Source organism: Ammospiza nelsoni, chromosome 1 (assembly GCF_027579445.1).
Source record: "Ammospiza nelsoni isolate bAmmNel1 chromosome 1, bAmmNel1.pri, whole genome shotgun sequence".
Taxonomy (NCBI): domain Eukaryota; kingdom Metazoa; phylum Chordata; class Aves; order Passeriformes; family Passerellidae; genus Ammospiza; species Ammospiza nelsoni.
Window position 1 is genome coordinate 26,351,359 of NC_080633.1, and position 16,101 is coordinate 26,367,459.

Sequence of the window (16,101 nt, forward strand, 5' to 3'; positions counted from 1 at the left end):
GTTTGGTGAATACACATCTATATAACAGACTACATTTAAAATTTTGAGATACAATAACTTAAAAATTCTTGGATCTAAAATTTTAAATTGCAAACAGAGGTTCTGGTGCACATTATCCAGATGCACATTATCCACAAGGATTGAATGATAAGCCCTGGTGTCATAACCTGATAATGGTATGGCTGACCCATTGGAGAATAGGGAGAAAGGAAAAAACTTCTGAATGTAACTTGCTTGTCTCTGGGGAACGATTAAAGACAGAAAAATGGTCAGAGAGGTCACGCACTGTCTGAACTCACACTTCTCTGTTCCTTACTAGAGCCAAGAAATATGTGCTGAAGTGTCACAAGAGAAAAGAGAGAGTTGGAGGCAGAGTTTTAGACCTTTCCTCATACATCTATTTCCCTCAGACTTTTGAACCTTTACCCCTTACAAAAATAGAAGTTGGTGGTTGGTGAAAACCTTTGTCTAATGGACCTTTTCTTCCCCTTTCCTTGCAAGATTCAAGAATATCGTTTTTATTTGGGCTCCAAAAGCAACTATTTATCCACAGTGTTTTATTACCCAATAATAAAAACATATTTTCAAGATAGTATCTGATTATGGATAGATTTTTTTTTTCTGACCTCTTTTAACAGTGGCCTTTCACTACCAACACAACATGCTAAAAATCAATCTTTTTGCAGTGCATGCACAGCTAATGTCTTGTTCACTTAGTAACCAATAAAGTACAGTGCAGCTTTGATCTTTATTAAAATTCAAATTCTTGAGCCTACTCAAATAAACACATACTTACTTTTTCACCTTTGTCTCCTTTTTCTCCCTTTTCACACTCACAGGTCTTCTGCACACACTACAAGGTTAATGGAAAGATAAAGGAGAATGTTTTTCAAATATATTATTTCAAAATTTTTAAGCGAAAAAATTTGGTTTTGCCTAGTCACAGATGAAATAATAGTGGAATAATAGGAAATAAATTATATTCTAATTTATTTATTTCTCACATAATCATTAAACTTCCATATAGAGCAATGAACATCCATTACTTGATTTATTTATAACAAAAATAAATATCTTACTGTAGTGACTGTAGTCACTATAATAAATACAAATGCTTAAGATAGCATATACATAGTCAACAGTACTGTGAAACCTTACATAAATTTTGAACCATTTAACATTGCTATTGTTTTCTAACAAGACCACAAATGAATTTGCATATCTTGCATTAGACCTATTCCACTCTTGTAGGAAGAGTTCTTTATGTCTTACTATTGACACTACTCACTAATGAGCTAAAATCTAGATTTCTCAGGAGAAAGGACAGAAGAAATGCAGGAAAGTTAAAAAAAAAAGTAATCATGGTCAAAAAATTTAACCAGAGATGGAAGGTTGATTAATCTTCAAGTATAGTTTTGTTATAGAAGAAGCAGATTTTGGGAAATCTAGTGCCAATAAGAGTAACCAAACACAAAGCTCAAAACACCTACCTGCTTCTGTAGCAAGGCTTCCTAAAAATGAAATAAAAAACCTATTACTTTAATATAGATATGATTTAATTTAACAGAGTACTAATTTTTCCTCTCTAGTTTATAGACTCCCCGAGGTGAATGGTAGAGATGATAAATACCTTCATCCTTCATTCTTTCCTCAAAGGGGAGAGAACCAGTCTGTGGAACTACTCACACAGAAAGGAGTTCTTGGTAGGAAGAGAGGGTTATTCCAGGTGACACACAGTGATTAGACAAGACATGAGAATTAATGGGATAGCTAAACAGACGGTATTAAGGCACAGTGCTAACAACAGGGACTGTGAAAAGACTTCCTAATCAGAGACCTTCTTTTAGAAGGCCCTACAAACAAAATATGTAGGGGAAGGACTCAGTGATTATGCATGAGATCAAGCCACCTTCTAAAGTATTTTAATATGCTCAGAGAAACACTGTCTGTGCTGGGATATGTGATCAGAACAGCTGAGCTACTATCATCCAAGCACACAACTCATTGCAGAGTGACTGCCAGAGGGAAGCTCCATCTGCCCTGACCCCTGCTGTAGCAGAGAAGGGACCACAAAACCCTCTGCACTGTCTCCAGGGCTTACCTAACCAAAATTAAATGAAATCTACCAAGGATAGACACATGACAAGATTAACATCAGCATAACTTACCAGTTCCAATGCTACATCAACTACCAGATTCTCATCATCCAGGCACAGGACACGTTCAGAGGACGAATCACCAGATATCATGCGCAATTTTTGTTTTTGGACTGCTTTCTTAGAAAGGCCAATGGTAACAAAATGTATCCCAAGACTTCTAGCTGTTGTGGCTATACCCTGGACATTAGGGCTGTTTGGGTGATCCACACCATCAGTCATCAAAAAAGCCACTTTCACACTTCTCTTACGACTTTCAGTTTTGAAGAGATGAGTGGCATTTGAAACTGCATAATAGGAGTAAGTGCCTTGGCCAATAAAGCCCAGAGAACTGATTTTCTCCTTAAAATTCTGGACATTTTTCCAGGCTGTAAATGGATGATCAATGATGACTGTGCTGCTGAACTGCATACTTGCTAGTTTGACACTATACATGTGGGACTTAACTGGCTTCATCTGGAAAATGCTGTCAGTTATGTTATGAACAAAATTCTTCTGTATATCAAACAACTGATTTTTGGCACTTTCTGAACTGTCTATGATAAAGACTATATCAATGAGACACTCATCACCTGTAAGGGAACAAGAAAGTTACATCTATGAATGATGGGAACACCTGCACAACAGATTTCAGATAATTCTCTGCAAAAAATAATTTTCCCAAAGATTCCTCTGTCTTCCCAGTAAAAATTCTAAGGATAAATTCCACTGTAAAACTCCAATAAATTCTAATGAAAATGGTTAAGTTAGGGTCTTGATGGGATTGTTTTAGTATTTTAGTTGATTTTGTACAGAAAATCTACCACATGCAATTTCAAACAATAAATCAGGTTTCTTATAATTTCTCTTAAGAGACATGCATGTCCATGAAAATCATTGATCAAACTGGAATTCATCTCCAAATAGTCAAAAAGTATTTTCCAGCCCTCATAATCAAAATAAATCACATTTTACATATTCACACGGAAGTTATCAATTACTAAATAATTATGCTAAAATGCATGGATACATGCAACACAGTCAAGCAGAAATTTTAAGAAAATGGTTTTACCTTCATCTTTTGGTGTAGGAGAGTAAATATTCTTTCCTCTTTTTCTGTTTTGCCCATGTACTCTCTGGTTTGTTATCACAGCCAGAAGTATAAAGTAAAAGAAAAAACATTTTTTCCTCATAGTGACTTTCATCCCAAATAGACAACTTTTCCTTCCTGTTAAAAGTAAAAAGCCACCTGTGAATACCTCATTAATAGAAGTAAATAAATAAATAAATAAAGATACTTTAAGTACATATTTGTGGGAACCATACTTCTAGAGAAAATATATTAAAAACACTTATAAAAAGTAATTTTGTAGGTAGTTTAAGCACAATAACCAGCAATACTTCAACTGTAGCTCACATGGATAGTAGAACCTGTTTATTACAGATGAAATATGGGTATAGCACTGCCTTTTCTTAATTAACAAAAAGCCTGAAGCATGAGTATGAACAATATATTCTTCTAAGAAACGGTGGCTTAATAATGAAATTCAATAAAAGAATATATTATTAATACTACGTGGATGTTACAGAATATGTGCAGTATTTTTCATAAGGATTATATTCTATTATAATGACAATATATTGATAAAATTAAAATTAGAATATTTAAATGAGTGATTCAACATATTTTTAGAGATTACTGAACTAAATTAAATACTGAATTAAAACTGATTTACACAAAAAAGCATGTGATTTACACAAATTAATTTTAAATATCATTAATAATATAGACAATATGTTAAATGTAAAAATCCTTCCTAAATCTTCCTTTCAAGTCCATCAAGCAGTTACATATAGCAAAACCATAAGTGCAGTCCTCTAAAACTAGAGAGGAAATAACAAAGTCTCTTACCTTTGAAGGCATCCAGAAAGCAAATTGTGGATTAAAAATTTTCAGTGTAGAAAATTTGTCCTGTAGGTCATACTGGAAAATACCATTTGTTAACCAAAATAAAGCAATCTGCAAATAAATACCCTATCCACTTGTAAATTATCTTTTATTGCTGCTGTTTAGTTGGCCAAAGTTCAAATGAAGACAGTTGGGCACTTGGCCAGTGCTGAGCCAGAGACTGAGCCATTTCATTAAAGGGACAATGTCAGTCTGGGAGCACAAGGGTTTTCCCACTTCAAGTAACTGTACTTTTAAATTTAAAAACCCCACTCTTAGACAACCTACATCTTTACCTTTCACTCTGCCAGCCACATGTCTTCAGCTTGTCTGTGTTACTGTTGCAGCACTGGCTAGATCAGAAATGTGAGAGCAGTACATCACTAGCAGGCTAGAACTGAAGTCTGACCTGATGGTTTGAGAGTCTGCCAGGACTGCAGGACTCAAAGGTGAAAACTGAAGTAGCAATGACAATAATAAAAGACAACTTAAAAAGAAAAAATTCTTCTTGAGCTGGTTTCCTCAGAAATTCTTCCTGCTTTTTAAATCCTCTGAGGGATCAGACACAGACATGGTTTCTAAAAGGCAGTCATGCAGGCAGCTTTCAGAATGTTGCATGGAAATTATATTTGCTCTATCTACTGGCAGGCTTCAGAGTAAAATTTTGTTATCACAGTGTTAAGTAAAAGCATGGGGTGAGAGAAAGCATGCCAATGATAAGCCTCAAGGAATCAAAACATGCCCCAAGGGAGTTAAGTGCTAATGCCCAGCCGAATTTCCTCTAGACAGACACTGCCTAGCAGGCAAGACATCCTTCAGCACCCTGGTCACAGGACAAAATCACAGAATACCCTGAATTGTTAGGGACCCACAAGAATGTAGTCCAACTCCTCGCCCTGCACAGGCCAACATCAAAAATCACACCATGTGCCAAAGGAGTTGTAGAAATGTTTCTTGAACTCTTACAGGCTTGGGGTGTGACCACTTTCCTGGGGAGCCTGTTCCAGTGCCTGTCCTGGCTGCCAGGACACACTGTCAACTCATGCTCACCTTGCTATCACCCAGGACCTCTACAGCCCTTTTCTTCTTGTTCCCCAGTCTGTCCTTACATGCAAGGTTATCCTGTCTCAGGTGCTGAATCTGGGACTTCATGTTAAACTTTATACAAAAGGTGATTGCTGAGCCCTCTAATTTGTCAAGGTCTCCCTGCAGGCCCTCTCTGATGGAGTCAACAGCTCCTCTCAATTTAGTAACATCAGCAAATTTACTTAGTATACCTTACAGACCCGTGTCCCAATCATTTACAAAAAATGTTGAAGAGCACAGGGCCGAAGATAGAGCCTCCAGAACCCCACTAGTGACAGGTCACCAGATTACCCTGTTCACTGTAACCCTGTGCCCCTGAGTCTGTTGCTCACCCATCACATGATGTGTTTATCCAGTTGTGTGATTGATATTTTGTCCAAAAGCATCCTGCGAGAGACAGTATAAAAAAACTTTACTGAAATCCAAAAATATAGTATTAACTGGCTTTCTTTGATCAGCTAGGTGGGTTACTTGTCATAAAAGGAAATTAACTTAGACAAGCAGGATATTTCCCTCATGAAGGCATGCTGGCTGTGACCAATGATGACTTTGTTGTCCTTCAGGAGTTTTTCACTACTTCCCAGAATAATCTTATCCATAATTTTACCAAGCACTGATGTGAGACTGACAGACCTGTAGTTATCAGAGTAATTGTCTAGATTTTCTTGAAAATTTGGCCAACATTTGCCAGCTTCCAGACGACTGAAACCTCTCCAGATTCCCAAACCATTGAAAAATCCTTGACTGAGGTCTCACAAGGACATAATTCCTTTGAGTACGATGGAATGAATCCCACCAGGCCCTATACACTTAGCAGAATCCAGCTGCAGCAGTAAATACCACACTGGTTTAGGGTTGGCTGGGATATATTGACTAGGAGCTTGTAAGTAAGCCAAGTACATTAAGCTTTTACATAAGCAGAGGACATTTCCTGATGATTTTAAAAAATGTGGTTAAAGGGAAAGAATAGGGAGGAAAAGAATAAAGCACAACTGACCAATGTCTTCATTAAGGTCAATAGAAACATCCTTCATGTAGCCTGGGTGCATGCTCTCTCTATTGATAGACTGAACACTTCCTTAAGCACTCCCTTTCTGCTTCTCCAAGGCTATATCCCTTTATAGACACTTTCAGCTAGAAATACACCTTTGCCAGTACCATTGTCTATTTGTGTGTGCTGTGAGCCATGAGGATGATACCATATGTAACTTTAACTAAATTGAAGGGTGAGACAAATATGAAGGAATTCAAAGAGATCTTAGCTCTTAGCAAAGATGGAGATAACACTAATCTGTTTCTGTTGCTGATTTTGGCTGGGGCAGAGTTGATTTTCTCCACAGTAGCTGGTATGGGGCTGCTTTGGGTTCATGCTGGAAACAGTGCTGAAAATTCAGGGATATTTCAGCTGTTGCTGAGTAGTGCTTATGCAGGGTCAAGGCCTTTTCTCCTCATCTCACCCCAGCAGGGAGTGGGCTGTGGATGCACAAGGAGTTGGCAGCGGACACAGCCAGGACAGCTGACCCCAGCTGACCCAAGGGATATCCCAGACCATATGCTATCACAATCAGGATATAAAGCTGGAGAAAGGTTGCTTGTGGGGTCAAGGCTCAGTGACTGACTGGGCATGTGCCAGCTGGTGGTGAGCAATTGCTTTCATTTGCACCAATTTTGTGGTTTTGTTTCTCTTTGCTATTTTCCTTTTCATTACAATATTATTATTTTTATAGGTTTAAAAAATTAATAGGTTAATTAATTGGAAAAAATTAATAAACTGTTGTTCTCTCAACCCGTGTGTTTTCTTATTTTTACCTTTCCAATTGTGTTCCTCCCATCCTGATGAGGCTGGGGTAAGCAAGAGGCTGTGCAGTGCTTAGCTGCTGGCTGGGGTCAAGCCATGACAGGTTGCATGTGAGACCTTTGCCCTATGACTATACACAGTACCATTCCCATACAGATTTGTCAGTCTGTTCACGCTCTGTTAACATGGAATGTACTGAAGGAACATGCTGCTAACAGAAAAAATCCTACATGCCACCACTGCTCACCCTCTTCACCCAGTTCAAGTGAGGAAGGACTTGCTGGCCCAGCAGCTGCAGCCTCATCCTAAAGGGCTTCCTTCCTAGAAACCTCTACATTGTCTCCTATCAAATATGTGTCATCTTTATTGAGGCTAATTATCTTCATTAAGTAAATGCTGCCTTCATTACACAGGGAAAACAAAGATTTTCAATGGAAGACAATATTTTACACTAAATATCTGTTAGTACAACAAATGATAATTATTGCTAGCACCCAGCATCTGTTGTAATAGAGACACTGGTGATGATCAAACATTTCATTAGCAACAAATTATTCACACAGATCACTCATACTGTTACATACTTATTCTTACCCTTAATGCATGCTCAGATCAAGACTGCAAACAGCCTATCACATCAACAGCTATGGAAAAAAAAACACTTTTTCCAGCAAGTTTTATCTGCACTATGTGTTAAAACAGAATTGAATGAATGGATTTCCAGATGTGTTCAAAGATTTCTCACTTTATTGAAGGACCTGCAAACATGACTTTCATCTGGCAGAGATCAGAAAATGTAAACACTTATGATTTTTAGACATAAGAATTTGACTAGTCAAACATACATGTACCCTGGTAGAAGCACATGCTATATTTGGATAGTAATGGGGTCAAGTTTGGTTGCATTTTCTGTCTAGAACATCTGTAAATCTGTTACATATTAGTCTGTAACTGGTCTCTGGGATCAGCATAAGCTCTTCTTCACTTCTTACGGTGTTTTGAAAGTACAGTAAGAATCTTGACAGTTTGAAAACAGGGTTGTTGATTTACAATTCAGAGCTTTTTAAATTTTTTTTCACTAGTAGTTTGTAGTATATATTTTCATAGCTTTGTAGTACATATTTTCATAGCTTTGTATTTACTTAGAATTCAAATTTGATGGAAGTAATGCCTCCAGATTTACAGCACTGTTTTAACATTAATACTTCCTGCAAAGCTTGTCAGTACAGCAGTGTTCCAATGGCTGCCCTGAACCACATGCTCTGAACCAGATGCTCAGCATATTCAGCTGCCAGGACTAATGAATCTGTCTAAAGGCACTCATTATATGACCATACTAAACTCTAGTCTGCAAGAAAAAAATTTATCTGTACAACTCATTTTGTGTTGCTAGTGAATTTCAATAAAAAGCCTTCAATACCTGCTTACATGCTAAGTCATCTCTTCTACTGGAAAAAACAATGTATAGCTTTTGTTCCTGGTACATACCTGCACTCCTTGAATAGTTCCTGCTATTCTCATCACTGAAACTCAAAAGATGGTAAAGGAGAAATAAAAAGAGAGAGTTGACAAAGATAAGAAAGAGTTTCTGTATGAAGACAAAGTAAATCATGATTCTGTTGCTTGAAAAGCCACAATGGAATGCCAATGTGATACAATCTATACAAGTCTGAAAGAAGGTGAGTACTCTAGAGTATATGAATGTAAAATGTCAGAGGAGTTATACTATGGGTCAGTTGGTTTGATGATATCAATCAAAACTCACTGCCTTAAATTTATATTTTTTTGCCCCAGTGTGCTCTTCACTCAATAAGAATGACAATAATTACTACAAAGAATAGCAGATATTTTGTTCTCTGGCTAGGAGACATCACTAGTAGGTGCAACTTGAAATAAATATTTTAAACAGTTTTTTAAAATCAGTGTTCCTAGTACTAGCTGTATATTGACTCAGTGCTGTTGTTATTCATACACTGTGCAAGGAAACTTTTGATTACTTGACTTTTAAAAACCAGATTGCAGTAAGTGTGTCAAAAGGATCACTTAGTTGCTGAATATTTAAGCTATGAAGACATTTATGCTATTTAAATCCTGCCCTCTGGTGTATCCACATGATAATGCATAATGATAGTAATGATAGTATGAATGATAATACTTCATACTGGGTGCCTCATTCAGCATTTAATCATTTATACACACCTAGTAAAGGAGGCTACTGTCTAGGCAAAACATTTGTGCCCTTGTAATAGAAGGTGGAAGCTAAAGACCAAGATACTAAAAGACTGAGAAACACTTTGAGGAGGGAGGATATGTCCTGAAAAATTGGTTTTACTCCTTAGCTCCTACCTGATCCTGAGATTCAAAATACCCATTTCACACATTCCTCTCTTTTAGATACCCAGGTTAAGAGCACCAGTACATCACAGGGACCTCCTGAGTACTGCAAAGATAATGAAAGCTAAAAGTGAATGTATTGGCAAAGCAGTATCAGCTGCTGAAGTAAGTACAGTTCTAGGCTGTCAGAGAAGCGAAATTACTGTCTTGTGTTACTTACGTAGCATTCATCTGAGAAGTGCTTGGCATTAGTAATAAGGTGAATTATTACTTATATTTGTAAGAAAACAGAGCATGGATCAAAATGGTAACTGTTTACAACAGATTCACTTTACTTCCTGGCAGTCCCATTTCTGAAATTCCACAGTTTCCATTTGGACTAGGCTCTCTTTGTTTTCCTTAAAGAAAAGACAAACACACACACCCCCCCAGTGGCCAAAACAGAAAAAAAAACCCCAAACCAAACAAAAAACCACAAAAACCACAACTCCAAAAAACATCCAAAATTCCAAATTTAGAATTATCTGTGAATTATCTGTGTAAATGTTTTACTTTACTAACAGCTTAAAGCAAAGATGGCCAAACGTGTTGCCATTGCAGCACCCATTGTGTAGTCACTTTGTGGCTACAAAAAATTGTTGGTTTGAATAAGGGCTTTGGTCAGGCTCAGCAACGTGGAATATTGTTAAAAAACAGCATATTTCATTTTCAAATTCTTTAAACAACCTTTGTATATCCTCTGTGCTGTCGCAGACATTTCTCCACAGAAATCCTTCCTTTTGGATTTCTGCATCTTCGGGAGGCCAGGGGCCCCCGAAGAGAAGGTAAACAATTATTATCAGCTGCTGTGGAATGCAATAGGATTCACCTTGATTGGCTCATTTTCTATGTTTATAATTAAGGGCCAATCATCAGTTCAAGCCAGGGGACTGAGTCCTTGGCCACAACTTTGTTGTGGGTTCTCTTCTATCTCTTCTTAGCTTAGCTAGCTGCTCTGCAAACCTCTCTCTATATTCTTTTTAGTATAACTATAATGTATTATATCATATATTAATAAATCAAGCCTTCTGATCAAGATACAAGATTCACCGTCTCTCTCTCACCAGCAGCGGCCCACTCAGGTCGTTGTAATATCTGGTGACCCCTCGTGTCAGAGCAAAAATTAATCTGATAAGACCAGAGGAGCAAAATTGCTGCACTGGGTAAAAATCCTGTATGTGTAGCATTTGAGGGTTGCTTTGAAGTGACCACAAAAGTGGATTCAAGCCAGGAGCTGAAGAACCGAAGATCCTGATTTGGACAGAGTTCACAGCCAAGGCTGACCACAAAGAGAATCTTTCTTCTGGAAAACCATCAGGAAAGATGATGGAAAAGAGCAGCAGACCTGTGGAGCTGGCCAGAGCAAGCTGGACTCTTTCAAAAGGTACTGTTCACTTTTCTATCCCTGATGAACCAGCCCTTCGTAGCTTGTGGCTGTTTGTATGGCAGACCCATGCCTTGCCAGAAGAGATTCAATTTTCCTCTGCAGAGGAAAAAATCATAGCCCTCTGGAAACATTGGTGCAGAGAAGATGGTTTCTTTTTGTCAAAAACAGATATCTATGAATTCTTTCGATGGGCAAAGCTTTTTGGGTTCTTTACTGATATTCTGTATGCTTTGGATGTTTTTGTCTGGGAGTGCATGGACTCGATTATCCAGCGCGTCTTCAGTAAGGGACGCGTGTTGCCTTCTATCTACCCAGCATTTATAAAGCTTTTCCCTGTCCTGAAACGCAGAGCAGCTTGTTTTCGGTGGATCTCTAATTGTTATGGCCAAGCTCCGTTTCCACCACCTTTGGCAGAAGACGCGGTGGGGGAGGACATTTTTCTTCCCAGCCCCCCCTGCTTCGCGGCGGGGGGGGCCGAAACTTCGCGGCGCGAAGAAGTTTTTTTTACTCTTGCTCCGGAGCATGCTCAGATGGAGTGTTCTCCTTTCCCCCCTTCTCTCTCTCCGGGGGGATGGGAGTGGCCGCTCAAGCCAGCGCCGGCCTCTCAGACTCCGCCTTCAGAAACGGGGGCGGCACCGGTCTCCGAGGTCTCCTCCATGGCCCTGCTAGAGCCGTCACTCCAGGAGATCCCGTCTCCGCCTCTCCAGGAGGTCCCGCCCGCGGTTTCACCGGCCTCCCTGCCCCCGCCAGAGCCTGTGTTGGAGAAGGCCGAAGAGACAGCACTTCCGCCGATTGACCTGCTGCTAAGCAACGGCGACGCTCTGGCGCTCCTCCCAGCTCCGCTGGTGCCCGTGCCGTGCCCGCCGCCGTTTTCAGAGCCCAAGGACGCAGCACCAGCGTGTTCCCGCGTGTCCCCGCCGCCTCCACAGCGGACCCCAGAGTCAGCAGCAGAAAACGGAGTTGAGCCCGCGGGACCCTCGGAGCAGCCCGCGGCGGATCCCACGCTCAGCGCGGTTCCCCCCCCGGTTCCGGCTCCCTCCCCGATGCTTCCACCGGACGTCCCAGCAGTCGCTCCGGCAGGGGGTCTCTCCTTCCGTGGAGCGGGGGCTGCCCGCCAGCTCACTGTTGTGGCAGTCCGGCTGCCTGTTTTTAAGATCAGCATTCTCGGCGGTTTGGGGGGTGGTTTTTCGGGGATTGTCCCATGGAGGCCGCCGCCTCTCTTGTGTCCTAGTGGCATGGGGGGGCAGGTGCATCCAGAGAGTTCTGCCTCTGATCCCCAGCCCGGAGGGGATGGGGATGAAGCCAGGGGGCGGATGAGAGACAAACCCGATGTATTGCAGAGGGAGAGGGCACAGTTGGAGGAGACCATAGCTGGTTTGCTGTGGGAAACAAACATTCCCAGACCCGAGATGAAGATTCTCGGGGCAGCTTCTATTTCCCTGCTGCTGGCATGCCTCAGTGGTTTAGGGGAAAGGAAGCGTCTCACTACCCGTGCTGCCATTGTGCTGGTAGCAAGGCTCAGGCCCGTAGGAATGCAGAGCCTTCCTCATGGGTTTGGCCTGGGATGCTGGGCTCAGGAAATTCCTGGGCCGGGCCCACTGCGAGGCCTCTTGATGTTTTTGGGGATTCTGGTTTGTCCTACCGGTCCGGGTCCCCCTGTGTGAGCCAGTTTTGGGGTTCCTGGTCCAGTATGGGCCAGGGCCCCCAGGGCCTTTTCTTTCTCTGGCATTGCTTTGCTAGGCTGCTGCTCTTTTGCTTTTCGATCAAAAAAAAAAAAAAAAAAAAAAAAAAAAAAAAAAAAAAAAAAATTTAAAATTAAATAAAAAAGATTGAAAATAGGCGGGCAGCAGCTTTGAAGTGCTGAAGCACTGAAGGGCCAGAAAAGGACATTCTAAAAATTGTTCAAATTGTTTCAAATTGTTTAAAATTGTGTTATGCTGTTTCAGGACCAAAAAGGACTCTCAGATGTCCAAAAGAAACAACTTCAGCTGATGGACTGTTCCTGAAACTCAGCTGCATGGACTCAAATTCTCTTTACATTGTTTCTTGCAATTTTCTTATATTGTAGGATTGTTTTAGTGAATTATTAGTATTTTATATTTTATAGGTGAAGGAATTTCCTGTTCATTCCACATCAGCATTTTTCTTTTATTTTTATACAATTTAGAAAGGTGAGATGTCGCAGACATTTCTCCACAGAAATCCTTCCTTTTGGATTTCTGCATCTTCGGGAGGCCAGGGGCCCCCGAAGAGAAGGTAAACAATTATTATCAGCTGCTGTGGAATGCAATAGGATTCACCTTGATTGGCTCATTTTCTATGTTTATAATTAAGGGCCAATCATCAGTTCAAGCCAGGGGACTGAGTCCTTGGCCACAACTTTGTTGTGGGTTCTTTTCTATCTCTTCTTAGCTTAGCTAGCTGCTCTGCAAACCTCTCTCTATATTCTTTTTAGTATAACTATAATGTATTATATCATATATTAATAAATCAAGCCTTCTGATCAAGATACAAGATTCACCGTCTCTCTCTCACCAGCAGCGGCCCACTCAGGTCGTTGTAATACTGTGCTTCTGTTTATCATAACATATGATAGAGCTCAAGCTGAGCTCTCTCTCTAACAGCCTATAGTGATCAAAACTGAAGAGTTACCTTTTATTTCATGAGTTTTCCTAGAAGACTACAAGCTTCAATATATAGAAAGCCTTGTCCTCTGTCACATATATCCCCTGCTCTATCCTTCTAAAATCACTTCCACAGATCAGTTTTTCAGTTAATAAAATGCAGTAGTTACCTTCAAAAAAACCCAAATGTACCTGTGATATTCTTGCTGTACTTATTCCAATTCCCCTTCCTCACATTTCTATGCATCCCACTGAAAAACAAGTAGAGCAACCACCAGTAACATTAATGGAGTAGGTGAAGCTGAGAGTTTTTGCACACTTATCCAAGCCTGTGCAGTTGACAAAGGCCATTCTGCCATCAACAGAAGAGTCACCTTCCTTACTTAAAAGGATTTTTGTTTTGAATACCTCAATTAATGAATGACCAAGGTGAAAGACCTGGGGGGCCAACTGAACCTACTGGATCCTCTGAACCTTTTTCGCCTCGAAAATATATGGCATTTGAATACAGTAATTTGCATTATGTTTTTAACAGGGAATTGTATAAAATTAAGAAAACCCAACATACACAAAGAAAAAAAGTATTATCTAGGCAAACAAAAGAATTTTCAGTAGAATACTAAAGTCTGGAGGAAACAGTCTTGCAACTTGTGCCCATGACCTTGGCAACCACGCTGCTGAATGTGTGTAATTTGGAATCTTATAAAGAGACATACATTTTACATAGACTGAGAGATTTGAACTCCACCTTCAAACTCTCTATGTAATGAATACTTTCTTCTCTTACCAAAAATCAGATAAAGCAATACTACCAGGTATGCCTCATGGCATGGAGAAGTAAAACACTATATGTGAAACAGTCTGCTAGGCTCCATCAAGCTTCTGCAAGTTTAAGTAATCAAAACCCAAGCCAGCAGTAATGTTAAAAATAGCAGTAATGGAATATGTGCTTTTTCTTAAAGGAAGAGCAGCAGTAGACTTAGATAACTAAATTAATAATTGACATGTCTTTAAACCCAGTGTTAACATTGCATTGCAATATACAAAACTCCAGCAGTACTGAGGTGTTTCTGTGTTCCTGAAATGATTTAGCTATTTTGGACAGACATGACACAAACATAACAAATCCCAAAGATTAACATAAACTAAACAAAAAGCTAGCTTTCCAGGAATCAAATATGAAAAAGCATAACAAAGCTATAGGAAATCAAATATCAAAAAAAATATTAACTAACCTTGGTATACCTTGACCTCTTATGAATTTTAATGTTTCTTTAAAGAAGAAGATAAGTTCAAATTGGAGTTTCACTGCACAAAGCCTCCATAGCATTAAAAATTCTTAAAGCACTCAGAGATTTGTACATAGAGCAAACTTGGAATACTGTGCAGTCAGAGCAAAGAAAAAAATATATACATCATCAATAAAGAGAAATTGCTTAAAATAGTTTGAGATACTACGGCATAAAAGCAATTGTTACATATAAATTCACATTAGAAATAAGCAGATCTTACAAGGAATATAACAGGGACTGATCATAAGTGCAGGCAACGTTTGAGAGGCCAAAAAATGTAGGATTAAAATGAGACTTTATGAAAGTCAAGCTGAATTAGATCCTTAATGATTTGGGGGTTTAAATGTGTAAGTGTTTATTTAACTGTATCAATTACAAGAAAAAACAAAACATAAAAATCACTTGTTATGCAATGGTGATGAAGAGATTAATAATCACCTAGGTACAACCTCAAAATTAAACAAATATTCTGTATTATTTACAAATAAAGATGCTGCTATTGGACAAAGATGCATATGTGGAGACAGCTAGATGCAAACCAAAAGGGTAAATCAGGGCATGGAAAGCAAAAGCAAAGATCCAATAGCTTCAAAGGTTCAGAAACCTTAGAGGAATTCACAACCTCACTAATGAAATACTGCTGCAGTATTTATTTTGAGATCAGCACAGGAAACATAACTTCTGCATGTGGTGGAATGATCAAATATAAAACATCAACGTCCCAGAAGTTCATGTAACATTTCTAGTAACTGTGACACAGTGATCCCTCGGGTGGTAACATTCTTTTGCATCCTGAAACACCAAATAGCTCTTATGTTTCTATTAACTTACTTTGTACCTGCCATTGCACTAACAGCAGCTACTACTTCAAAATACCATCTTTCATTTTTAACCTCTCTGAATCTCTCCTGTGCCAAAGACACAGGAACCAGCTCTTCTGTAGCTCGTGCATTTGTTAGCAGTTTATTCAGATCTTCATTGGGACTCAAGAAATGAGCAGGATATCAGATAGTTAAGCTGCTGATTCCCTAGGACCTGAAAACTTACCCTTAGCATTGAAGTTAGATGATGTGATTTTTGCAGGTATTACCTACATTTATAAACTGAACTCCCATACTTTGCCATGGAAAAATGTTATGAATACACAATCTGATTTTCATCTCTGTTAGAAAAAGAACCACCAGTGATTCTTGGAAATTTTGGTGATTCTTAGAAACAGATGTGAAAAAGTCACTATGTTCCCCTTCAACAGCTGCAAAGGAAATGGAATAATGAAACTGAAACAGATAAACATGAAAATCCAGTCTGCCAATTTTGCCTCTGACATATGATAGACCACTTAATCTGAATTACTTTTGTATTTTCCCACATGGTTTGGTCTATTTTATTTATCAAAACTGCTGGGCTCTTAAATCAGCTCGTTTTATGAAGAAAAGTGCTTTTTAAATGGAAAGAATA

General features: G+C 39.3%; 1 protein-coding gene across 2 annotated transcripts in view; it reads right to left on the reverse strand.

The window, feature by feature from the left end:
* The window catches only part of COL28A1 (collagen type XXVIII alpha 1 chain), a 58,183-nt gene extending 54,009 nt beyond the window's left edge, over positions 1 to 4,174 (reverse strand). For both annotated transcript variants that reach the window (XM_059476223.1, XM_059476231.1), the window contains exons 1-5: positions 4,048 to 4,174; positions 3,208 to 3,363; positions 2,169 to 2,728; positions 1,491 to 1,511; positions 797 to 853 (exon numbers count right to left, since the gene is read on the reverse strand). In XM_059476223.1, coding sequence (XP_059332206.1) covers positions 797 to 853; positions 1,491 to 1,511; positions 2,169 to 2,728; positions 3,208 to 3,340 — 771 coding nt within the window. In that variant the 5' untranslated portion in view covers positions 3,341 to 3,363; positions 4,048 to 4,174. The remainder of the gene's footprint in view (positions 1 to 796; positions 854 to 1,490; positions 1,512 to 2,168; positions 2,729 to 3,207; positions 3,364 to 4,047) is intronic.
* Between the last annotated feature and the right edge of the window lie 11,927 nt (positions 4,175 to 16,101).